The 26,772-nt window shown below is 44.4% G+C and overlaps 1 protein-coding gene across 1 annotated transcript in view; it reads right to left on the bottom strand.

The window, feature by feature from the left end:
• Window positions 1-26,772, bottom strand: part of col6a3 (collagen, type VI, alpha 3) — a 227,734-nt gene that overhangs the window by 80,618 nt on the left and 120,344 nt on the right. The window contains exons 16-19 of the mRNA XM_070873789.1: window positions 21,415-22,032; window positions 18,905-19,522; window positions 5,275-5,910; window positions 1,335-1,973 (exon numbers count right to left, since the gene is read on the bottom strand). Of these exons, the coding sequence (XP_070729890.1) occupies window positions 1,335-1,973; window positions 5,275-5,910; window positions 18,905-19,522; window positions 21,415-22,032 (2,511 nt within the window). The remainder of the gene's footprint in view (window positions 1-1,334; window positions 1,974-5,274; window positions 5,911-18,904; window positions 19,523-21,414; window positions 22,033-26,772) is intronic.

Below are 26,772 nucleotides of genomic sequence, written 5' to 3'. Positions count from 1 at the left end.
GTTTGCTCACGTGATGGGGATCATGGATCAGTCGGAGGAAACCATTACTCACAACTGCATCACTATGCAGGAAGAATGCTGGTCCAGAGAGCACACCCTGGTGAATAAGACAGTCGAGGCAATGTCTGTGGAGGTAGTTCAGAGTGCAGTCATAGCTTCTGCAGTGGCACATATGCCTACTTCCATGAATTCCTTACTAGGAGGACTTGACAGCACTGCAGCTCAGGGCTTTCAAAACTTAATTGGGACTATTCAGTTTATTCAGCTGACTATTAGCCCAAATTAACTTCCAGTGGGCTGCAAGAAGTGGTGATGTTGTCTCTGTCTCTCAGGATAGTGACACTACTGTACCTTCCTTAAAAGACCCCTCTGATGTCAGCACAGAGGGAAGCATTTTCTCAGGGAACTGACAATTTTTGCAACCAGAAGGTACAGCTGGAAGCCGGTCCTTCACGGGTAGCAACTTCACTGAGTCAAATGTCACCTCAATCTTCAGAGGCCCCAGCAGAAGGGTCCCAATCACCTTTCCCTGACACTGTGTGATCATTCTGTGTGATTACAACCATTACTTCACTGGAAGCAGTTTTGTACTATGGGCTCATGCCCAACATGAAACAGGCTGCGAGTGTTCAAACTTATTTCACAGAGGGTCCATAAAACAGTTTGCAGGGTCTCCCACTAGCAGTCTTGGGCTTTCCTAATTCTTGTCCATCAGACCCCTCTCACTTGATGGGACTCAACCTTGCGTGATACTTGCTCCCAATGCTCTTTTGACTCCAGTTTCCCAGAATCCACAATGATTTGTCTAGCCTCATTCTTGGTATGCAAGCAGAGCTATGGGAGATGTCTTTCTAAAAAATAAATAACACCCTTTGTATCTGTAGAGTCTGACTGTCCAAAGGGTCATGTTTGAGTTTTATGACTGACCTCATGTATGAGGTTTCTGATTAGTTAAAGAAAAACATTTCCTGAGGTTCAGAAATGATGACAATTTTCTGCTCTAATTTCCACAGTCATCCTAACAAACATACAAAAAGGAGATATCATAACACCCGTTGGTATCTTATTTCCCGACCTCTTATTTCCCAAACTGCCACCAACAGCCTCGGTCTTCCACTCTCAAACTTTACCTGATACTCATTCCCTGACCCATGCTGGTCCAGCCTGTAAATTTAAAAGAATGTATCCAGGCCCCTGGAACTGTATTCGTGATATTAAGTATGTTTAATGGACACCATGACATATCTTGCAACAGAATAAGATCTTCTATAAGTATTCCAACCTTATGAGTAATGCAATGATCTTTTAACAAAATCTAATTACAATTCAGATACCTTTGCTACTGGTAACCAGTGGTTCTCCAATATGTACTTTTGGCTCTTCAATAATTAGATTTGGAACACGCAGCCTTTGTAATGATGTCATCACCTTTTCCTGTATGTCTGACAGAGAATAGAAATCCCTCACATTGAAGGCCAAATTGGGTTCAAAAGCCACCTCTTTTAGCTGTGCTGGGTCTGCATTCCTGGCTCCAACAGTAAAGGTTATTATAGCAGCTCGCTTCAATGCATCTGCAGATGCTTTGACATCATCTCCAGACCTTCCACCAGTGATGAGCACTAAAAACTGGGGAACACCTTCCTCTTTCCTGCTGCCTGTAGATCTGGTGAAGTGGTACCTGAGGACAAAGTCCAGTGCTTTGCCAGTGTTTACTGTCGTGCCACCTTTAAATCTGAGCGTTCTCAGAAGAGACAGAAGTTCATCCTTTCTTGAGTTGGTGTTGAGATAAAACTCAGTTTCTGCAGTGTTGCTGTACAGTACCAGCCCAACTCGCACTCTGTCACTTCCAATATCGAGGTTCTCAATTATTCTAGTGACAAAGTCACGGATAAGTGGTAGATTTGAACTCCCAATATAATCTGATTCATCGATCAGAAACACAATGTCTCTTCTGTTCTCAGCTTCAGATGTAACTAGAATAAAATACAAATACAAATACAAAATAGGTTAGATAAAACCAGTAGAAATCGTATAAAACCAGGGGAATCAGTACTTCCAGGAAGGAATATAAGAATAAGAACTATAAAGAGAAATAGAATAAAATAGAAGTTTCTTTATCCACTTTGAAGGATGTTGCTGTTTGGAGAAAAGTACAAAGACCAAGATAACAGTTAAAATGATCAAAGTCAGGAAAAATTTATGAAAGATAAAAGGAAACAAAACTAAAGATACCAACTGACAGTCACTACGCTTAATATTTGTGGAGGACAATATATATAGAGAGAGAGCCAGATTGCATATATGAGAAAAATAGATCAAAAACATTACATGTAGAGGAACAGAAAATACCTGATAAGTTAAATAAATTCTTCATGCTAGTCTTCACAAATGAAGACTGTGGACAAATTCAAGATCCTGTTGTTTTGGCTCAAACATATAGTGCCCAAGTTTCAGATGAGGATTAGAACAGCGCACCTCTGAGAGATCTGCCGATATCCTGGAATAAAAAGCGTGCCCGTTTCCGACCTTGCTATTCTCGACTTTCATGAGGCCTCCTGTCACTTACGGCGCAGCGTAGCAGCAACAGCGGGGGCGGAGCTACAGCCCTGCGTCGAAAAGACTGCCAGCAGCTGCGCACGTGCGCAGTGGAGTCTGGCCCCCAGATTCTGTGTGTGTGTGCTGCAGGCTGTGTGGGAGGGGCCCGAAGAATGCAACCCCTAGCCCTGGCCGAATGGGCTCTTGGAGCGGGTGACCAACTATGCGGAGGAGAAGGAGATCCTGAGCTCGGACCTGGAGACGGTAAACAAGAAAGGGAGAAGGAGCTGGCAAAAGTGACCATCAAGAAGGAAGATGCTCTCACTGACTGAGGTCATCGAGTGTTCCTTGGGACTGTCTCAGAGATGTTCGGAGGGGCGGGGGTAGCAGGAAAGCAAAGAGATTGGGGGCAAGACGTGAGTAGGATGGGACCTGGGCAGGCTCATCTGTTTAACGTTGCCCCCTCTGCTGAACTGCCAAACTGAACTAAAACAAAACTAAACTTACTCACTGAAACTGGAGCAAACTAAATGTGGAGAATTGCAATTTCTAGGATACTCCAAAAAAAAAACTAGTTGCTCCAAAAAAATAGGAGCAAATCCAGTTGAAACTTGGGCCCATAATCTGTGTGCAGGTTGTGATGGATGGGAGGCTCTGTCTTGTTTAAGATCATAAAATATCTCTGCATTATGTCTTTTAGTTATGCTAATATACTTAAAATATAACTCTCAGAACTGCATTCTGACAGGATCTCCTTTGCCTCTGGTACATGTTTAAGCATTTTCTCCTGTACACTAGTCACTCCTATAGTCTGACTGTCTCAGATGTAGTGTGTGCCCAAAGTAACCAATGTACAACCATGCAATAGAGTAACCAGGGTGTAACAATAGTAGCGCTTTGTGATCTGAAGCAGATGGCTATGTCTTTCACACCTCTGCGTCTTGAATCTCTTCGTAGGCTGTCAAGCAAAACACTTGGTAAGACAAGGTCAGTTACAAGTTACTATGCTAGGGGGCATAGTTTCAGAATAAGGGGTCGCCCAGTGAAAATGGAGATGAGGAATTTCTTCTCTCAGAGGGTCATGAATCTTTGGAATGCTGTACCCTGGAGAGCTGTGGATGCTGGGTCATTGAATATATTTAAGGTGGAGATAGACAGATTTTTGAATGATAGGAAAGTCAAGGGTTATGGGGAGCGGACAGGAAAGTGGAGTTGAGGCCAAGATCAGATTAGCCATGATCATATTGAACGGCGGAGCAGGCTCGAGGGGCCAAATGACCTACTTCCACTCCTATTTCTTATGTTCTTATGTAAGTTGTTAGGCTGCTTTATTTATACAGTGCAACAGGGATGAACAGATTCACTTAGTTCAATCAAAATAATTTGTCCTTGTAATAACAAACACGGTATACTTTCGCACATTAGTGGGTTGTTTTGCTTAACTTAAACAAAGTAACTTCTAACTACTCTCCTGCAGTCTATGATTCTCATAAACCTTTGCTGAACCTGACTGCATGTGCCTGTCTCTGTTTTTTTCCCCCCCATTTACAGTCAGAAAAGAACCAGCAACCTCCCAAACACAATGGGTGCGAGGTATTTATTGATTGCTGGAACAGACTAATGAAGTGCTGATCGTAATAAAAACAGAAAATGGTGGAAATACTCAGTGTTAACTCTGATTCTCTACCTGCAGATGCTGCCTGACCTGCTGAGTATTTCCAGCATTTTTTATTTTTATTTCAATTTCCTGTTTATTGTATGTAGTCTATGGGGAGACATAACTCATTAGCAACTTAACCACCTATCAACTCAGAAGCCCTTTTAAAACTTAAATACACTGACTATGCTTTGAAACACAATATTTAAAAGTATTCCTTTTCCAAGCCATTTCTGTGGACAATTGGTCAAAAGATCCTGAAATGTGGCAGTCTCAGAGCTGAGGAAATAGCAATACAGTTCAATAAACAGCGTGCATAGGTTTAAAGTAGTTGGTAGGAGGTTTAGAGGGGAGTTGAGAGATTTTTCACCTGGGGGAGGCAGGGGGAGAGCAGAACTCACTGCCTGAAAGGGTGGTAGAGGCAGAAACCCTCATCACATTTTAAAGTACAGGTACTTGGATATGCATTTGAAGTGCCGTAACCTAGAGGGCTAAGGGCCAAAAGCTGGAAAGTGGGATTAGGTTGGATAGCTCTTTTTCGGCCGACACAGACACAATGGCCCGAATGGCTTCCTTCTGTGTTGTAAACTTTTATGATTCTACGATTCTTCTACAATACTGTCTGGCGAATAGCTACTGGGGAGAGGAGTTCTGCATCACCATGGTGATGTGTAAATAAATGATTGTACTGAAGGAACGAAAGCATCCTGCTACCAAGATATATCCCAAACTTGCTTTGAAGGTTACGAAAGGGGACTCACCTCTGTGTATGCTATTGCCTATAAACAAAACCTCATCAGGTCAAGAATGTTCACCCGATACCTCCAGTGAAATGATAATGTGGCCAAGTTTACCAATTAAGATGAAACAGTTTATTTTCTGTGAATTACTGAGATTTTGGGGGAGAGGGTTGAAATTTCAAAGACTTTGTTTCAGGCCTGACCTGGTAAACATTACTACACACATTAATGAGACTGCTTCCAAATCCTCACCTACTTGGGTGATCGAAATAATTATTGGCTTGTTGAGAAAGAATCTGGTGTGATGAAGGTTGAACAAAGTAGAGTACAAAATTTAGGTACCTTCTGTAATAGTGTCCGTTGGTCTTGGGGTAATTACTGTTGGTTTATGTGTTACTGTTGGAGCAGCCAGTGTTGTTAATGATATCATCACTTGTTCCTGTATATCTGGCAGGGAGTGGAATTCCTGCACACTGAAGATCAGACCTGGGTTGGTTGTGATTTCTTTTATCTGGACTGGGTCAGCATTCTTGGCTCCTATAGCAAAGATCATTACAGCAGCTCGCTTCAATGCATCTGCTGATGTTTTAACATCATCTCTAGACCTTCCACTAGTGACAAGTATCAATATCTGAGGAACACCTTCCTCTTTCCTACTTCCTGCAGATCTAGTGAAATGATATTGGAGGATTGAGTCCAGCGCTTCTCCAGTATTAAGGGTTGTTCCACCTCTCAGTCTGAGTCCTTTCACATGAGACAGAATTTCATCTTCTGAAGAATAGGTGTTCAGGTAGAACTCAGTTTCTGCATAATTGCTGTACTGTACCAGACCTACTTGAACTTTGTTACTTCCAATGTTGAGGTTTTCTATTATACTTGTGAGAAAATCACGAACAAGAGGAAAATTTGTGTTCCCAACATTGTCTGATCCATCGATGAGGAACACAATGTCTCTCTTGCTTGCTCCATTTGGTACAACTGGAAGAAATATACAGTATCATTCCTTGAAAAGCATATAAAATCAGTAGAAATGATATAACACCAAAGAAAATTCTCTGCTCCCACATAGATAGTATTTGTTTTAAATACAGTATGAGACATGCTGCAGTAATAGACTTCATCTTCAAATTAAGTGTCAGCCGTCGCTCAGTGGTAACACTCTCAGCTTTGAACCAAAAGGTACTGCAGAAACTTGAGCACAAATACCAGGCCAACACTCCAGTGGTGCATTGTTGAATGTGCCATCCTTCAATTGAGACATAAAACTGAGGCCCGTCTGCCCTCTCAGGTGGACGTAAAAGATCCCATGGCACTATTTTGAAAAAGAGCAAGGGATTTAGCCCTGATGACGTGTCCAATATTTATCCCTCAACCATCACTGAAACAGATTATGTGGTCATTATCACATTGGTATTTGGGGGACCTTGCTGTGCACAAGTTGACTGCCGTGTTTCCTACATTACAACAGTGCACTTAGTTATCTGCGTCGTTTTTTGGCGTGTGCCTTTTTTTTGGAGTGAATTAAAATCTCCAAGTTTCCCGAAAATTTCTGCACCAGTGTAACTCAGTTACGAATTTTTTAGGTTTGGATTTTTTTGTGTCATGGGAGCGTAACCTGATGTCTGCACCAGTTTTTCACATTTAAGCAAGTTTGGCCAACTTACATTTTTCCTAGGACGGCGTATGTGACCACTCCCAAAAACTCTCTGGGCACTTAAGGAAAACCAGCGCACATTAAAAAATCAGTGCAGAAAGACGCCATTGTTTTTAGGTGAAGTTTTGGTGGGAGTCAAGAAGACAAAGAACATGCATCATGAAGCTTAATTTTTTTCAAAGTCAACGGAAGAAAATGGAACTCTAATGCAATTCTTTAATTTTCGATTTTTTTCAAAGTACCATGCCACCACCGAATGTCTCCTCACCGGGCTCGAGGGTCGGAGGGGCGGCCAGCAGAATCGCTCCCTTGCCCAGAGACAGGGGCTCGGGGCTTGGCTTCAAAAGAAGCCTGGGGAAGGTGGAGTGGCGTGGAAGTCGAACTGAAGGGATGAGAACCCTTAGGCTATACAACAGCTTCAAAAGAAGCCCGGGGGGTTGGGGAGGTGAGGGGAGGGAGTGCTGCTGGAAGCTGAGCACCTGTGTCCGGGCAAAGGAGCAATTTTGTCGGCTGACCCTTGAGCCCGGTGAGGAGACATTCGGTGGTGGGGTGATACTTTGAAAAAAAATCAAAAATTAAAGAATTGCATCAGACTTTGTTTCTTAATTGAATGCCTAGCTTCCCATTCTAAGCAAGCCTATTGCGCATGCGCAGACTAGGGTGTGGTCCATACTAGGACATCCACCTTGGGGAGAGAGAGACGAAAGAGGATGTAAGTGCTTTGTCCTACTGTTTTGAGCTTCTTGCAAAGCTACAGTTAAATTATGGGGGCAATATTGACAATGCCATACCTCGTACAAACCTTCTGCATGATGGTGCTGCGGAGAAGATTGATTAGATATCATCACCTGAGGAACCTCAGAGCATGTAGGATGATGGGCAGGAGGCCTTCCCCACATCGGGTATATCGAGACAGGCATTCGTACCTGCACCTGAGTGATGCAGACTGTGTAAAGAGGCTGCATTTCCGCAAAGAATTTGTAACTGAGATCTGTGAGTTAATAAAAGCAGACCTGCAACCTCGAAGTGTCAGGAGGACTGCTTTGTCAGTTGAAGTAAAGGTTACAGCTGCACTTTCATTTTATGCATCTGGATCATTCCAGGCCACAGCTGCAGATGTGTCCGCCATTTCTCAACATACAACACATATCTGCATTTGGCAGGTGACTGCTGCACTATATGCCCGGAGAAATGACTACATAAAGTTCCCCATGACCGCCCAGGCAATGCATGACAGGGCTGTGGGCTTCTCCAGGATTGCTGGCTTCCCAAAGGTATAGGCCTGCATTGATTGTACCCACATCACCTTGTGAGCACCTTTGGAGCATTCTGAGATGTACAGGAACAGAAAAGGCTTCCATCTCATTAATATGCAGCTTGTGTGTGAATGAACATGCATCGCATCATGTCAGTTCATGCGAGATACCCTGGGAGCACCCATGATGCGTTCATCCTACGCGAGAGCGCTATATCTGTCATGTTTCGGCAGCAGCCAGAAGGGCAGAGCTGGCTGCTAGTGGAAAAAAGGGGATGGCCTCGCCACCTGGCTCATGATGCCCCTATGCGTAACCCGGATGGAAGCTAACAGGGAATACAACATGTCACATATTGCGATGCGCAGCATAATAGAGAGGACCATTGGCATCTTGAAGCAGCGTTTCCGATGCCTGGACCATTCCAGAGGCTACTTGCAATACTCCCCTGAGATTGTCGGTCAGTTCACTGTTGTCTGCTGCATGCTGCACAACTTAGCCAACATGAGGCAGTAGCAGTTTATAATAGAAGACCCACCTAAGGTGAGAGTGGCTGATGATGAGGAGAAAGATGCAGATGATGATGAGGAGGAGGAGGAGGAGGAGAATGAGGAAGCGATGCAACTACCTGAACCCGGAGCACGACAGCTGAGGAGGGCAGCTCATCCGTGAACGCTTTGCTGCCTGAAGGCTCAACGGCAACTATTCCAAATGGACCATGTTTACTGTTTGGACCGTAATGTTGTGTTGTGTTAATGGAACAAATAATGGAAATTATTCTTCTTTACTTCAAAAAGTTGTGTTAATAATGGAACAAATATGTAAATGATTCAGTTATAATTTTAAATATATTTTATTCAAAAGTTTAACACTTGTTTGTACTTAACTTCAATAAAAATATTCTTGTATGAAATTTTAAAATATTCAGTTAAGATCACTTACAAACTTTAAGATCACTTACAAACTTTTAAACTTGTAAATTTACATCACTTACAAAAAACTTTTAATTTGAGAACAGTTACAACAGTAACAATAACAACAACAACAGCAGCAGCAGCAGCAAACAAAGGCTGCACCCATCTCTCCTCCACCTTATTCTAAGATCACCCGCTCTGCTTGGTCTTGGTGACTCCACCCCTGCCCCGCAGACGGTGGCGCAGCATTTCTCGGGTTGGTAACAAGCTTATTCTTTTGAGCATCTCGGGTAATGTGCACTTCTTGATGGGGGGCGTTGGTAGGGGGTAATGTGGAAGGCCCGGCTTGGACCTCTTCAGAGGCTGGTCTGGGGATTGCAGTGGGAGTGGCAGTTGATTACATCAATGGCCATGGGGTCTGGGTGTGTTTCCTTATTGCAGCAGCTATCTCCAACATTCCCTCCCTCATATGCCCCGACAACGTCTCAACTACCTGCAACATTCCCTCCCTCATGCCCATCAACAGTTTATCATCTACCTGCGACATTCCATCCCATGGGCTAGATTTTACACTTTTGTGCAGATCGCCCAAAAATGGGTGGTATTTCTGGCGTGGGTGGTAAAAATGGATTTTCAGATTGCCGGCTTGTCGCCCATTTTCAAAGCCCCCAGTCTCCATTTTAAAAGTTGGGTGCTACCACGAGCGATCTGAAATGGGAAATCTCTCTGACCTTCTGCCGTAAAGTGTCGCCGTCCTTAGCAACGGCATGGCAACACTCGTTTCCCGCAATTCAGGAGGTCAGTGGTCATCATTATATATGCAGAAGAGGAGACAGAGAGAGAGGGAGCAGAGAGGGACTGAAAGCATGTGTGGGTGTGGTGTGTGCTTGTTTAGCTGTTACGGGAGGCACAAGGGAGATTCACCAGCAGCAAAAAGCCTACTAAGCACCAAGAACATAGTTGGCACCAAGTTTTTATCCAACAAATAATACATAACATGGAAGGGATGGAGGAGGCCCTGGAGCTGTTAGCCAGGAACATTGGTGGCAGAGGGCTCCCAGTCGTCCTGGAGCGCTGCACTGCACCCCAAGGTGCCGCACCCCCCATTGTCATGACACATGAGAGCCAGCAGCAACATCTTGCTTCTGGCTCAAAGCATCTTCCCATCCCAGGACCATACTCTCCCGTATCCGTCCAAGCAGCGGTTCTGCTGTCATCCCTCCCAATGAAGCAGCGCCTGAAGAAATCCTTGGCCAGGCGGCTTGGAGTCAGGAAGGAAAGGGGAAGGGGTAGAGGTGGGGATGTGAAGTGGGGGTCGGTGGGGCGGCGGTAGGTAAGTGAGGTGCATGGCTGCAGGTGTTGTCTGGGGCATATTTGTTGGTTGCTGCTGCTATTTTGGTGTGAGGGTCGGGGCAAGGGGTGAGGGGGCTACCTTGTTGATTTGCATTTGTGTTCTGTACTGCAGGAAATGGGGACCATTGTAATGATGTAAATGTGATAAATTTGTTGTGGGCTGGGGCGGGGGTGGGGTGGGGTTGTTTTTACAGATATACTTATGATTTCAGATAAATGGTCGGTTTAAATATTTTTTATTTAACATAACCTTGTTGCGCATTGGCTCAGATAGCTGCACCGTTACACACTGGTGATTCCTTAACTTCAAAGGGAATAATTACACTTAACTTGAATCAACTTAAAGTTTAGCTGTCACTAAGGTGATGCACACCACTGATGTATGACCTGCACACCCAACAGTGTGCCAGCTTTGTAAATACCACCAACGCTCTTTCAGGTAAAGCACTCATTTATGAGATCCTGACGTAAGAATCTTATAGATATGTAGCCACCATGGACCCTTTCCTGCAGTCTGCAGGGGGGCGGGGGCATGGCTTCAGCATCAGCCTGATTGTATGGCCTGAGGTCAGCGTCCACCTCCTCGTCCTCTCTCTCCTGAGGTGGACCCTTCTGGCAATTCTTGTCCCCTCCTGATAGCCAAGTTGTGCAGCATGGAGCACACCACCACGAATTGAGCTTCCTGCTCAGGGTTGGAGTTCGCTTCCTGAGTAGTCCAGGCATCTAAAGCGCTGCTTAAGCACTCCAATGGTTTTCTCGACGATATTGCGAGTGGATCTGTGGCTCTCGTTGTATCGCCTCTCAGCTTCAGTGTGGGTGCCACTCAGGGGGGGGTCATCAGCCAGGTGGCGAGGCCATATCCTTTGTCACCAAGCATCCAGCATTGACCTTGTGGCTGATTGTATCTGACTTGTTTAACAGTGCTCTCACACAGGATATGAGCATCATGGATGCTGCCCAGAAATTTAGCCATAATAATTTGCTAGTGATCAACAATGGGTTGCACATTCAGGGAGTGGAATCCCTTGCATTTCCTGAAAACCTCTGCATCCTGAAAAGGTGCTCACATCACGATGTGCGTACAGTCTATTGCTCCCTGCACCTTTGGGAAGTTAGCGCTTCGGTAGAATCCTAAAAGCCCTCTCTGTCTGAGCCTCCCTGGTCATAGGGAAGCTGATGAAGTCCATCCTGCATGCATACATGGCTTCAATGACCTGTCTAATGCAGCAATGTGTGGCATGCTGAGACATACCACAAATGTCGCCTGAAAAAAACCCGACGCGTTGAACGACAGTGCCGTTGTGACTTTGACCTTGACGGACAGTGTGGTCCTGATGGTGCTGGCAGGCAACAGATCTCCCCTTATGAACTGGCATATCTCACTGATAACCTCTTTGTGGAAGTGCAGACTCTGAAGGCAGGTGGTGTCGCACAAGTTGAGTTAAGACTGCTTCTCCCTGTACTTGCGGGGAGTGTAACGTCTGGTTCTCCTCATCAGTCGGTCACGTCTTACATTGGGCACATGATGCTGTCGAGCGTACCTTCTACCATCTCGAGTCTGCAGCATGTAATTGGTAATCAAGAGAGGGTGAGAAAGGACAGGCCCCATTCCAATAGCTATCTGTTTTCCACCGATTAGTCACAAAGAATGAATGTCCCCACTAAGGCACCTAGTAAATTCCAATCGTCCACAGTATGAAAAGATGTTTATTTAAATGTTCACATCACCTCCAAAGACCTCCAAAGTACATCCGAACTCCCCCGAGGTTGAAGCAGAGCAGCCTTTTAAATGGTGCGACATGTGATTTAGAACATGACGTCCATATCGCTGTGAGTAGTTCCGGTTAGTTCCACTTTTTCCCAGCATTTTTTTCGGCGAGCAATATTGTCGGTGTGATGTGTGAGTGGTGCCGAAAGTAAGGATGGGCGATATACTGGCCGTTAGTTTCGGCAAATGTGTTCTTCACAACAAAAAACAGTGGCCGGGCGGTATTATTAAATCTCGGCGTTAATTACGTGCCGAAAGTAACGCTGCGCAATATTATGGGCACTGGGATCGCCCATTCTGATGATTCCACCCCAAAAAAATGGGCAAGCGGTATTATTTTTTCTCAGCGTTACGCACATGCGGAAAGTAACGCTCGGCAATAAATGACCGAGAAATGGGCGTCGGTTTCCATTTTGTGGCTAAGTGGGTGCTATCTAAGTGTTATATGTCATTTCAGCATTAACATGGATGTTAAGTGGGCGTTATGCATCCAAAAATAGTGGAAAATCTAGCCTCTAATGTGCCCGGGCAGTGTTCCCATTTCTCGTGAGAGTGTTCTTGCTTCTTACGATAGTCCCGATACCTCATCACCCACCCCACTGATGGTATCCAGGAGTGATTGGTAAGGTCAGTGCTCTCCCCACACATTGCCATCATCGGAACACATCTGTTACATCCTGCATCTCAGGAGAGCGCTGCCGAGCTCTCCTTCCCCTCCTCACTCTGGTTGTGGCTCGCTGCATCCCACAGCCTTGGACAGTGGGGCCCTGGGTGTGGCTTGCTGCGCCTCATTGGAACCCGCAGCCTCGAACTGTGTGAAACCATGGAATGTCAAACACTCGTACCATTCAGGAAAGGGGCTGGCACCGCAATGAGCGGCACCTCCTTCAGAGTGAGTACAACGGTAGGGGCTTCATCCATCCCTCCCCCTCCCCCTGGTCCTCCCCCTCACCCCCATGCTCTTGATCTGGAAGGTGGGATTGGAAGATGTTCTCCTCTTCAGGCTCATCCGTGTCTGAATCTTCTTTTGCATCGGCTTCAGCCTCATCAGGGTTGGCCTCAAGTTCTGCAAAATATAACAGAACAGACAAATGGTTAGCAGCAGAGGAGGGGGCAGGGTGGCATGAGTAGGCTCACACAGCACAGGCAGCAGGCTGATTTGAAGGACCACGATGAATGATAGCACATTGCATCAACTGAAGTGTAGCTAACTGAGACATCCCCATGAACCAAAGTATTGCTAGCCCGTGCAGTACTTAACATTTAGCAAAGCCAGAATGTAGAATTTGCAGGACTTACCCTCTCCCTCGAGTGTGGGCCCAGCTTGTGCAATGGTGGTTGCTTTTCCCCAGGCAGGACCCATCGAAGCAGTGACCCTGTCTTCCAAGAGTGTCAGTGGGTGTAGATTTGTCGGGCCTCCTCCTGTTCATGTTCTCTCTCTTTTGTTGTGTGCCACCTTCCTCTGCAAAGAAGAAAATATAACTTTTTAAGAGAGGGTGTCTTTCTGCTGGGTGGGACATACAGATGGTCACAATTACAATTGCAATTCCATTGAATAAATGAAAATATTACTTACACTAACTACTTGACCAAGGTCCTGTCTCCTTTTGCACTGGCCTCCAGACCTCGGGGTGGTCACCATTGCACAGTAGTCTTGTGCAAGTTGATTCCAGCGTTTCTTCATTTCTTTTGGTGAAACTTTTATGTGACCTCTGCTGGTTTCCAGCTCGTGCCATCTGGCCTCAATTACAGTAACTAGTGCCTCCACTTCCTCTTGTGAGAAATTCTTGGTCCTTGAGCCGCATTGCATATTGCAGCTCCCATTTTGTCCACTGAGAATTAAAGTTCTCACAAAGTTCTCACACACAACTGGCTCTTTAAAAATGGCCGAATGCAGACAGGGAGGTGTACTGGGCATGCATGCCGATAGCAGTCATGGAAAAAACGTAATTTTTTTCTTTCGCACATGCGCAGAACGGGGGGGCATCCTTTTTTTGGCGCAGACATTAGGCTTCACCTTCCAAAGTTAAAGGTCAGGCTGCGCAGCGCCAATTTCAAAAATTAGAACGGGGAAACTTTCATGTTTTTTGGCATAGTCGGGCCCCCAAAAAATGGGTGTACCTCTTGAAATATGCCAAAAAATGACTTTGGGGAAAATTGAGCCCTGTACAATTTCTAACCAATTTAAAAATCAATTGCTCAAATTCTTAATTATGTGCTTTTAGTGTTTTATTGACCAATTCCTTACGATTTTTAAAAAGATAGCTTTTCTTTGAACGGTGAGTCCTGGTCAATCATGAAGCCTCGTTCAGCAGGTGCATGATCAGAAAATCAGGCATTGCAGACGATGATTATTGAGGACATTTCTGGATTTGGAGAGGGTTCTTTTTACTTGAGGCTTCAGCCTCTCGCAAAAGATTTGGACTTAGAAATTCAGGCGTGCCTATTTTTGGGTGCCTTATCTGCACAGTATTAACAACCCGAGCTCAAATGGGGATGGCCGAGAAACCCCGGATTTTGGGCCTCGGACCGCAACATAATGTTGATGGCACTGCGGTAGGAGCCTGCACAGGTTAGTGCTCCAATTTCCAGCTAAGTGACTGGGTTGGATCGTTGGGGCTGGAGTAGGAACAGAAAGGCCTCGGAGTCCCTGACCGGGATACAGTGGGGGATCGGGCAGGAAGATGGCGAACCTCGGGAGTGCTGTTGTGGGGCCAGCAAAACTGTTGGGGATCGTGTAGGAAGATCTCAGACCGCAGGCTCAATGTTCTTGTTATTTTTTTTTCGGTGCGCGGCCTCATTAAGGGCTGCAGGGCCCATTCAAAGTGCAACGCATGCATGGTTTTTCTCAATGAAAAGCCGGTGAGCTGTCTGCACTTCAGTGTCAGCTGTGGTTCACTGGGTAACACTTTCACCTCTGAGTCAGAAAGTGGTGGATTCGGGTCCCACTCCAGGAACTTGAGCACATAAATCTAGGCTGACACTCCAGTGCAATGCTGAGGGAGCAATGCACCGTCAGAGGTGCGTCTTTTGGATGAAACATTAAACCATGACCCTGTCTGTTCTCTCAAGTGAACGTAAAAGATCCCATGGTAATATTTCGAAGAAGAGCAGGGGAGTTATCCCCGGTGTCCTGGCCAATTTTGTCCCTTAATCAACATAACAAAAATTGTTTATCTGATCATTATCACATTGCTGTTGGTGGGAGTTGCTGTGCGCAAATTGGCTGCTGCATTTCCCACAGCAGTGACTACACTTCAAAAGTACTTCATAGGCTGTAAAGTGCTTTGAGACGTCCGGTGATAATGAAAGGCACTATATAAATGTAAGTCTTTCTATAAACAGTTTAGTTAAGTTAACAATAGTCCAAATTTTCTTCACAAAATTAATGTATAATTCATGTCGTAAGTTCCTAACAAAATGATATTCCGTAAGTTTGGGTGAAACTGCTGAGAAAAAATATTTTTAAATGGTTAGACTGAGTCTAGGAACTGCTTATTAGAGTTGGATTGTGTAGTTGGACTACACTCCAAAAGTACTTCATTGGCTGTAAAGCACTTTGAGACGTCCAGTGGTCATGAAAGGCACTATATAAATCCAAGTCTTTCTTCAAAATAGTGCCATGGAATCTTTTATGTCCACCTGAGAGAGCAGGTTTAATGTCTCATTCGAAAGATGGCACCTCCAACAGTGCAGCCCTTCCTCAGCACTGCACTGGAGTGTCAGTCCAGATATTTGCACTCAAGTCTCTGGATTGGGACTTGAACCCACAACCTTCTGACTCAGAGGCAACAGTACTACCCACTGAGCCACGACTGACACCGAGATAGTTTCCAGTGCGGTTTGCAGCAGAAGTGTGCACGCACACATCGGTCGCCATTTTGGTCCCCAAATGGCACCTTTAGCACCGAAACAACAGGCGTTACCGATCCCAATATTGCACCCTTGATATTTTTGTTTATATTTGATAGTTTTGGACAGATCTAAGGCTCTGTGAACTGCAAAGGATATCAATGACAACACTAAAAGTTTTTACAAGTATATTTTTGGCTATGAGTGATGTGGGCCCCTTTAAGACAGACACAGGTAATATTGTAATTGAAAATCAGGAAATGGCAAACTTAATAAATACTTACTTTGTATTGTTCTTCATAGTAGAGGATGAGGATAAATTACCAGAGATATGAGGAAAATTAAAAATAAATCAAGGGGGGGATCTTACTAAATTCAATACCAGTTAAAAAATTGTAATGGAGAAAATAATGAGGCTAAAGATAGACCAATCTCTAGGAGCTGATATAACTAATGTAGATAAGGGATGATCTATGGATGCTATAGAAGATGGATTGAAGACATACGATAAGATTCCACATAAGTAACTGTTAACAAAAATTAGACCATGTGGAACTGAAGGCAACCTATTGACATGGGTAGGGAATTGGTTAAGAGGCGGGAGACATAGAATAGGGATAATGGGTATACACTCAAATTGGCAGGATGTGACTAGTGGTGTCTGCCAGAGATCTGTACTGGGACATCAGCTTTTCATTATATTTCTAAATGATTATATGAAGGAATAGAGAGCCATACCTCCAAGTTTGCTGATGACACTAAGTTAAGGTGGCACAGTATATAGTGTAGATGGGACACTGATAGATTAAGTGAGTGGGTGAAACTGTGAGATGAAGTTCAATGTGGGGAAGTGTCAGGTTATCCACTTTGGACCTCAGAAAAATACCTCAGAGTAGTTTCTAAATTGTGAGAAGCTAGGGACTGTGGAGGAGCAGAGAGATTTAGGGGTCCAAGTACAGGAATCACTAAAAGCTAGTGGGCATGCACAAAAAGTAATTAAAAAGATTAATGGAATGTTGGCCTTTATATTAAGGGGAGTGGAATACAAAGGGATGAATGTTATGTTACAGTTACATAAAACTCTGGTTAGACTCCATTTAGAGTACTGCAGTCAGTTCTGGACACTGCAGCTCAGGAAACATATACTGGCCTTGGAGGGGGTATAGCGCAGATTCACCATTGTGATACCAGAGCTAAAATGATTAAACTAGGCTTATAATCCCTTGAGTATAGAAGATTAAGGGGATCTAAGTGAGATGTTTAAGATGATTAAAGGAATTGATAGAGTAGAAAGAGAGAAACTATTTCCTCTGGTGGGAGTGTCCAGAACAACAACAAAAACTTGTATTTATAAAGCACCTTTTACGTAGTGAAACATCCCAAGGTGCTTCACAGGAGTATTATGAGACAAAAATTTTTACACCGAGCCACATAAGGAGAAATTAGGACAGATGACCAAAAGCTCGGTCAAAGAGGTAGGTTTTAAGGAATGTCTTGAAGGAGGAAAGGGAGGTAGCGAGGTGGAGAGGTTTAGGCAGGGAATTCCAGAGTTTGGGGCCTAGGCAACAGAAGGCGTGGCCACCAATGGTTGATCGAATATAATCAGGGATGCTGAAGAGGGCAGAATTAGAGAAGGGCAGACATCTCGGGGGTTGTGGGGCTGGAGGAGATTACAGAGATAGGGAAGGGCAAGGCAATGGAGGGTTTGAAAATAAGGATGAGAATTTTGAAATCGAGGCATTGCTTAACCAGGAGCCAATGTAGGTCAGCGAGCACAGGGGTGATGGGTGAGCGGTACTTGGTGCGAGTTAGGACATGGGTCAGCCGAGTTTTGGATCACCTCTAATTTACGTAGTTTAGAATGTGGGAGGCCAGCCAGGAGTGCGTTGGAATAGCCAAGTCTAGAGGTAACAAAGGCATAGATGAGGGCTTCAGCAGCGGATGAGCTGAGGCAAGGGCGGAGATGGCCGATGTTATGAGTTGGAAATAGGCAGTCTTAGTTATGCTGCGGATATGTGGTTGAAAGCTCATTTCAGTGTCAAATATGACCAAGGTCGCAAACAGTCTGGCTCAGCCTTAGACAGAAGTTGGGGAGAGGGATGGAGTCAGTGCTAGGGAACAAGGGGCATAACCTTAAAATTAGAGCTATGCTGTTCAGGAGTGAGGTCAGGAAACATGTCTTCACACAAAAGGTAGTGGAAACTCTCCCAAAAAGCTGTTGAGGCAAGGTGAATTGAAAAATGAAAACCTGAAATTGACAGAATTGTTAGGAAGAGGTATTAAGAGTTACAGAACCAAGGTGGGTAGATGGAGTTAAGATATAGATCAGCCATGATGTCATTGAATGGCAGAACATGCTCGAGGCACTGAATGGCCTATTCATGTTCCTATATTCCTAAGCAAATGCAGTCTAAGCATGTGTAGCATACCCAATTTTCCAGGATGAATTAGTAACATAGTCAGCCAAACTGCTACAATTATTTTAAGCCTCTAGCAGTTTCTGTTCAGTTGATTTTCAAAGACATTTGTAGAAAATCAGTGGAAACGAAAAAAGCGAGAGATGTTTAACAAGTGGCCAAGCGAATGTCGCACATCTTACAGTATCGTCTAAAGTCAAAATTGCCCCCATTGAATTTTGAACCAAACAGAAAACCTTTAATTATCACGTGTGTTTTGTGGATAAGTTAGAAAATGTAAACATTCCAATTACTTACAGCTGTCAACTATAGAGACAGATGTGGAAGAGACAAAGTGAATATACTGAGTGAGTGCAATTTTTATTTCTTTGTTAATTAAATAAAGTTGAAATTTGAAAAAATATAATGTCCATTGTTTTTACAGTTGAGTGAGACAGGTTCACATAGATATACACATCCAGGAACCAATATAAAACACGAAGGTTTACTTAAGTAATATATTAAAAGTCTTCCGATAACTGTGTGCAAATTTCTTACAAGTGTCACAGTTACTCTTGTAACGGTTTCGTTGTCACAGTTTCACTGCCACATTTTGTTGATAGAACCTCTTATTGTTCTAAAATAGTGTATCTTCTGACTTACTATGGGCAACATCATGGATGATGTGCGAGTATTAAATAATTTTTATCAACAGTAACATCTTATACACATTTATGTATATCAACGCAAAGTTAAGCAGAACAAAATAAAATGTCAAATACCTTGTTTAATGAGATCAGTTGGCTCTTCAGGAATTACCCGTGGTGCAGGCAGAGTTGATAACAGTGTTGTCACCTCTTCTTGTATACTTTGCAAAGAATAGAAGTCATTTATACTGAAGACCAAACTGGGATCAATTGCAATCTCTTTTAGCTGTGCCAGGTCTGCATTCTTGATTCCTACCGCAAAATTCATTATCGCGGCTCGCTTCAAGGCATTTGCAGAAGGTTTAGCATCATCGCTGGACCTTCCACCAGTAAGGAGAACCAAAAACTGAGGAATGCCTTTTCTTTTCCTACTTCCTGCAGAGCTGATAAAGTGGTATCTAAAGACATAGTCCATCGCTGCACCTGTATTAAGTCTTGTCCCACCTTTCAGTCTCAGTCCTTTTACATGAGACAGAATTTCAGTTTTTGATAAATAGGTATTCAGATAGAACTCAGTTTCTGCATGATTGCTGTACTGTACAAGACCTATTTGAACTCTGTCACTTCCAATGTCGAGGTTCTGTAACATACTTGTGAGAAAATCACGGACAAGAAGAAAATTTCTGTTTCCAACATTGTCCGATCCATCGATAAGGAACACAATGTCTCTCTTGTTCACTTCTTCAGGCAAAACTGGAACAATATGCATTTTAATTCACAGTACATCAAATAATATGGGTACAAGTTTGTGTAAACTGCAACTTACAATTAAATAGTCCTTATTGCATAACAAAATGTTCAAATGTGCTTTAAAGGAAGAGGGGTGAACAGGAATTAAGAGCGAAGTCTGTAAAAATTACCAATGGCACAGTCATGTATGTTAATTTTGACAAAAGATTTGAAAGAAAGAGAGGTACCACAGCGAAGAGGTTTAGGGAAAAAGTTTGAGGGTGAGGTGGCTGAAAGTAATACACAAAGGAGGGAGACACACATTGTGTAAAAGAGGAAAGTAGAAAATGCAAATGTTGCAAGAGCAAGAGTGGGTTACACAGTACATCCAAGGGAGGTGGGGTTGCAACACAGGGATTACACATGGTGCACAGAGGGAAGGGGGTGCACAGTGGACAGTTATATGATCAGAGTGTGTACACTAGGTCATAGGTCCAGGGAAGAATACAGAGGTATGGTGGAGTAAAGCAATGTAGAGATTTGAAGACAATAATAAGGATCTTAAATTGGGTGTGCTAGCTCTCAGTGAACCAGTGGAAGCTGGCAAGGACAAGGGTAATGTACCTGCAGGAGGGGATGCAAGCTGAAAGGTTTTGGATGAGTCGGTGTGTGTGCAGGATGTATCTGATGAGGCTGGGAAGTAGAAAACAAATCCTACGATAATGATGCAATTGAGCTTTTATGCTCGATGATATAAGGAGCAAAAACGCAATAAGCTGAAATGCACTCAGTGCCTGTCAATGCATTATCAAACCCAATATACAAACAAGAATATTAAAATGTAACTAAAACAATTAAAGGAGTTGAACCAACTAAATGAAGCAAAGAATGTCTTAAGTTCATCAAAATATTTGATGCTTTTTAAAGCCCACCAGTGTGACTTCATTCTGACAAATACAAATTGCTTCTATTAAATGTAACAATTGTAATAGTTATAGGAGGAAAGAAAAAGAAAACTAGTATTGATGTAGCGCCTTATAACACCCTCAGGCCATCCCTAAGTGTTTCAGCACCAGCAAATTACTTTTTTGTAGTGCAGTCACTTGCAATGTAGGCAAACATGGCAGCCCAGTTGTGCAGAACAAGTAAATGAGATGACTGAGCAGTTAACTTTTTTTTAGTGGCACTGGTTTAGAGAGGAATATTGGAAGGACAGTGGGAAAATTCCCTTGTCTTACTTGGAAAAAGTGCTATGTGATCTTTGACATCCACCTGAACAGGCAGACTGGGTCTCAGTTTAACATCTCATTGGAAAGATCACCAACAGTGCAGAACTTCCTTCGTACTGCGCTTAAGTGTCAGCTTTGATCGTGTGCTCAAGTCCTGGAAATTGGTGTAATGTATAATTGGGGCTATTAAGCCAAATTGGAGCTGAATTATTAGCTTACTGCTTCCCTCTTTGGGAATTTGTGAAGATAAGGAGAACATTTCTAAATATTGCAGACATTTTAAATTGCTAGACAGTCTCCTCTTTGTCTTATCCCTTGCATAAACTTCCTTCATTTGTAACTTCTGACATTCTTAATCTTCTTTTCTGAGATCAACTTTGTCAATGAAACTTTCAGCTCAACTTTCAATAACGGTGAATACGTTAAGGGCAAATTTTATGAAACCATGCTGCAGGTTGTGAGTCTCGCCCATTGAACACTTTCCCCATGATCTTCCGTCCATTCATTTTAATTTTATATCCATTTCATTTTATATAATCAGCCATTTAAGCAGTAATTCACAACATTGCATTTGCTGAAGGTACTGTCAAATATTAGTAAATATTTTTGATGCATAATGAAATCTTCTATTTTATAAGTGTGTTAGCAAATACAATAACATTGAGTACAACAGAAAGTTTGAAGTACCTTGTTTAATGGGAACTGTTGGCCTTTCAATAGGTACTCGTGATGCAGCCAGCGTAGATAGTGGTGTCATCACTTGTTCCTGTACATGTGGCAGAGAGCGGAATTCTTGCACACTGAAGACCAAACTGGGATCAATTGCGATCTCTTTTAGCTGCACTGGATCTGCATTCTTGGCTCCTACAGCAAAGATCATTATAGCAGCTCGCTTCAGTGCATCTGCAGGTGGTTTGATATCATCTCTGGACCTTCCAGCAGTGATGAGCACCAATATCTGAGGAATACCTTCCTCTTTTCTACTTCCTGAAGATCTGGTAAAATGATTTCTAAGGACATAGTTCAGAGCTGCTCCAGTGTTCAGCGTCGTCCCACCTCTCAGTCTGAGTCCTTCCACATGAGACAGAATTTCATCTTCTGAAGAATAGGTGTTCAGGTAGAACTCAGTTTCTGCATAATTGCTGTACTGTATCAGACCTATTTGAACCGTGTTACTTCCAATATCAAGGTTCTCTATTATACTTGTGAGAAAGTCACGGACAAAAGGAAAATTTGTATTCCCGACATTGTCTGATCCATCGATAAGGAACACAATGTCTCTCTTGCTTGCTCCATCTGGTACAACTGAAAGAAATATACAGTGTCATTCCTTGCAGAGCATATAAAATCATTAGAAATTATATAAAATCTAGGAAAATTCTCTGCCCACACATAAGTACAATAGTCTCCACTTTGGGCGCAATAGGCAAGCCGGGCGCAAATTGCACTCAAAATTGCGCTCGATTTACGAAGTGAAGTTGTGGTTCAAGTTTCCATTCAAACTCATTTACAGAATCACAAGTGTAAAATCTTCCATGAACCAGTGCAATTGGGCAGCATAAAAGAATGTAATCATTTTTTTCTTTCCATTAATAAACATTCCTTGATATATTTAAAAGTGGCAACCTGGTGCAGTTTTATTATTACAGCTGACAATGGCTTTATTAGAAAAATAAGCATTTTTAATAAGAATGTCCAGTCCTTTACCTCTGAGTTACCGGATTTAAAATCACTGAAAATGACATTAAAAATAAACTATACTGAACTATTTACTAGCTTTATTGATGTATAGTAGTCAGTTTCTTAGTAAATTGAATATTTTGTTTAAATGAAAAAAACTTAAAAAACTTTAGGCCTGTGCGCCTAAGAAAATGAGTGCCATTTGAAGAGCCTTCCTGAACTAGCACAATTGGCAGAACCTCGAAATTTTGACCTGGGGAAGTGGCCAGTTTTATGGGTGGGGTTTGATCCAGGCTACCAGGGTGGGTTTCGGCTGGGCCAGCAGCCTAGCACCCAAGAGGGGGTGCCAGGCTGCCTGATGGCGGCCCAGCTGAACTCGGGGTCATAACTGTTGGGCCAACATGGCAGTCGGCCGACAAAAAAAAACATGGTGGCAGCGGCAGTGCATCCTCCCCTTTTAAGGGAAGCCACACCGCTATTGCAGAAGGCCACAACCTCACTGGACCACCGGAAAAAAACAGGTTTTGGCACCGCACAGCAGGCCAAATATTTTCAGGGGGGAATGTCGCTGTCGCGGGGGGGGGGGGGGGCGGCGTAGATTGGCGGTGCACACTATGATGACACGCTGACCACGGATCTGCAGCAGCGGAGCGGTGGGGGTGGTGGGGTGGGAGGGAAACAGGGCACTGCTGGGAAAACTCGGGAGGGCAATTAGGCGAGCAGCGGCCATTCCACGAAAAGTCACGGCCACTGCACTCTGCAGCGTGGCTGCCGATTTGCAATGGTAACAGGCCTTAAGGAGAGGGGCAATTTCAGCCCCTTTGGGTTTAAATTTCCTGATCTTTTGCACTAGTATGGTCGATTCCACCTGGATTGCACTGATATAACTAGCAGAAACAAAAGGAAACTTGACCCTCTGGAATTTATTTATGCCTGCACAGGATTTTTTTCCCCAGTCTTTCAATAACGAACAAGCAAATAATAAACAGAGATATAATACAATTCTATATTTGCAGTAGAAAATCTAGAGGGGAATGCTCCTCCATGGAGCATGAGGGACAATTCAGGCAGTGAGGCCTACCATCTTGGCCAGCTGGCACCACTGCTGGTCGCAATTTCCCTGGCTGCCGTATGCAAGTGACAGTGGGTGGAAGGAGGCAGGGCTGGGCCCCCATGGATTTCATTGCTATCTGCTCCATCTACCACCACTTCCTAGGGTGCCAAATGGAAGGTGGTTATATGTCCCAGGAAGGTGGTAAAAGCCTTAAGTTCCCCCCTTAGAGAGAGGTGGCTTGTCGCTCAGGTTTCAGGCTCGGCCAGGATCTTCAATGGGAGCCTTGCTGCTATCTTTTGGACATTAGCTCCTTTAACGTGTCTTGCCACATCCAACAATATCCCTACACAGGCAGGATTCCTCTTACTCCCAATGGGAACCCGCTGTGCATACAGAATGAACACTAACCAAGAAAACTGGGTCGGGTTGGGGCAGAAGTCTGCCCTGAATGAGAGTTCCCTCCCTTACTATCTAACACCACAAGTCAGGAAAAAACAATGCTGAGTTCTGTATACATAGCCCTTCTCTTATAAATCTTCAGGAACTGGCTAAATAATCTTATCTTTTCATGTGAACATTCCATCCATTTGAATATTTTCCAATAATTCAACTCAGCAAACAGAACCAGTCATCCTTTCACCAGTTGCCACGGTTTCTTTGGATTTCATAACTGATTCTTGGATTCAAAAATAATTGGTTGTCATGCATTTAACAAAGCAATTAACAGTCTGGCGCAAAACTGCAATTGGTAGCAATCACTTTTACGCCGCTGAGTCCGCAGCGCGCACATTTCTACTGCGAGTCACGCTGGGCGTCATATTAGTGAGGGCAATGAGTGTAACACTGATTTGACACCAGCACTGCCGTATTGGAGCTGAACTCTCCAGCTAACACCTCCTCTTAAATAATACAGCTGACACATGTTCAGTAGCAGCAAAGCAGCATTGCAGACGGCTCAAGGCTGAGGTCCAACAAAAAACCCGGCACCTAAAGAACAGCTGGTGGATGGAGAAAACACAGGAGATACAGCAGCTGGCCAACAGCCATAATTTGCGAGGATTCTTCATGGTCCAAACACCCAAGGCCCCACCCCACTGCTGGTCAAGAATGGGGAAACACTCATCAAGGACACCGAGGCAGTCAGGGCCCGCTGGAAGGAGCAGTTCGAATATCTCCTCAATCGAGACTCTGCCTTTGACTCGAGTATTCTCGACTCCATCCCGCAGCATGCTACCCGCCACCACCTCAGTAAAACCCCAACACTGCACGAGGTAGAAAAGGTCATAAGAAAGCTTAAAAACAACAAGGCTACAGGAGCGGATGGAATCCCTGCTGAGACACTGAAGTTTGGCAAAGAGGCACTGTTGGCAAGAATACATGACCTCATCTCTCTCATCTGGAGGGAGGAGAGCATGCCAGGAGATCTCAGAGATGCAATGATCGGGACCACCTTTAAAAAAGGGGACAAGTCCGACTGCGGCAACTACAGAGGAATCTCCTTGTTATCAGCCACTGGGAAAGTCGTCGTTAGAGTCCTCCTCAACCAACTTCTCCCTGTGGCAGAGGAGCTCCTCCCAGAGTCGCAGTGCGGATTTTGTTCCCTATGGGGCACAACGGACATGATTTTTGCAGCGCAACAACTGCAGGAAAAATGCAGGGAACAGCGCCAGCCCTTCTACATGGCCTTCTTCGATCTTACAAAGACCTTTGACACTCTCAACCATGAGAGTTTATGGAGCGTCCTCGTCCGTTTCGGATGCCCCCAAAAGTTCGTCACCATCCTCCGCTGCTCCATGACAACAAGCAGGCCGTGATCCTTACCAACGGATCCATTACAGACCCAAGCCACGTCCGGACCGGGGTCAAACAAGGCTGTGTCATCGCCCCAACGTTCTTCTCAATCTTCCTCGCTGCCATGCTCCACCTCACAGTCAACAAGCTCCCTGCTGGTGTGGTACTAAACTACAAAACCAGTGGGAACCTGTTCAATCTTTGCCGTCTCCAGACCAGGTCCAAGACCACTCCAACCTCTAATGTCGAGCTACAGTACGCAGACGAGGCCTGCATCTGGGCACATACGGAGGCTGAGCTCCAGGACATAGATGACCTATTTACTGAGGCGTACAAAAGCTTGGGCCTTACACTAAACATCCGTAAGACAAAGGTCCTCCACTAGCCTGTCCTCGCTACATAGCATTGCCCCCCGTCATCAAGATCCACGGCGCGGCCCTGGACAACGTGGACCATTTCCCATACCTCGGGAGCCTCTTATCAAAAAGAGCAAACATTGACGGCGAGATTCAACACTGCCTCCAGTGCGCCAGTGCAGCCTTCGGCCGCCTGAGGAAAAGAGTGTTTGAAGACCAGGCCCTCAAAACTGCCACCAAGCTCATGGTCTACAGGGCTGTAGTAATACCTGCCCACCTGTATGTCTCAGACTACATGTACAGTCGACACCTCAAGTTGCTGGAGAAATACCACCAATGATGTCGCCGCAAGATTCTACAAATCCCATGGGAGGATAGTTGCACCAACATTAGTGTCCTCGACCAGGCCAACTTCCCCAGCATTGAAGCACTGACCACACTTGATCAGCTCCGCTGGGCAGACCACATTATTCAAGACTCCCAAAGCAGGATCTATTCGGAACTCCTTCACAGCAAATGAACCAAAGGTGGGCAGAGGAAACGTTACAAGGACACCCTCAAAGCCTCCCTAATAAAGTGCGACATCCCTACCGACACCTGGGAGTCCTTGGCCAAAGTGGAGGAAGTGCATCCGGGAGGGCGCTGAGCACCTTGAGTCTCATCGCCGAGAGCATGCAGAAATCAAGCGCAGGCTCCTACCCTTTCCATCAACGATTATCTGTCCCATCTGTGACAGGGACTATGGTTCTCATATTAGACAGTTCAGCCACCTAAGAACTCATTTTAAGAGTGGAAGCAAGTCTTCCTCGATTCCGAGGGACTGCCTATGATGATGATGAGCAGGAAGGACACCCCCTAGCATTTTTTAAAGGGATCATCAACTAATTACAGGTTAGTTGCTGATCAATTTCTATTGGCTGTTGCTGTGATTGTACAAGTGTTTGGTGCTTTCTAGAGTTATTTAACGTTGGTGAAGCCTACAGGGAATGGTGTGGCAGATGCTGAAGGACTGCAGGTGCTGCATTAGCCACTTGCTCCCAGACAAGGGTGTACTAGTAGGCATTCCCTTTGGCCTACAGCATGACTGGGAGAATGAGCAGAGGCAACACAGAGCAGAGCAAGCTGCTAGAAGAGGCAGGAGGAGGGGGGATGCAGGACTCTCAG

The sequence above is a fragment of the Pristiophorus japonicus genome, chromosome 3 (assembly GCF_044704955.1).
Source record: "Pristiophorus japonicus isolate sPriJap1 chromosome 3, sPriJap1.hap1, whole genome shotgun sequence".
Taxonomy (NCBI): Eukaryota; Metazoa; Chordata; class Chondrichthyes; family Pristiophoridae; genus Pristiophorus; species Pristiophorus japonicus.
Note: the sequence above shows the minus strand (reverse complement) of the source record. Positions and strands in the feature narration are given on the sequence as shown.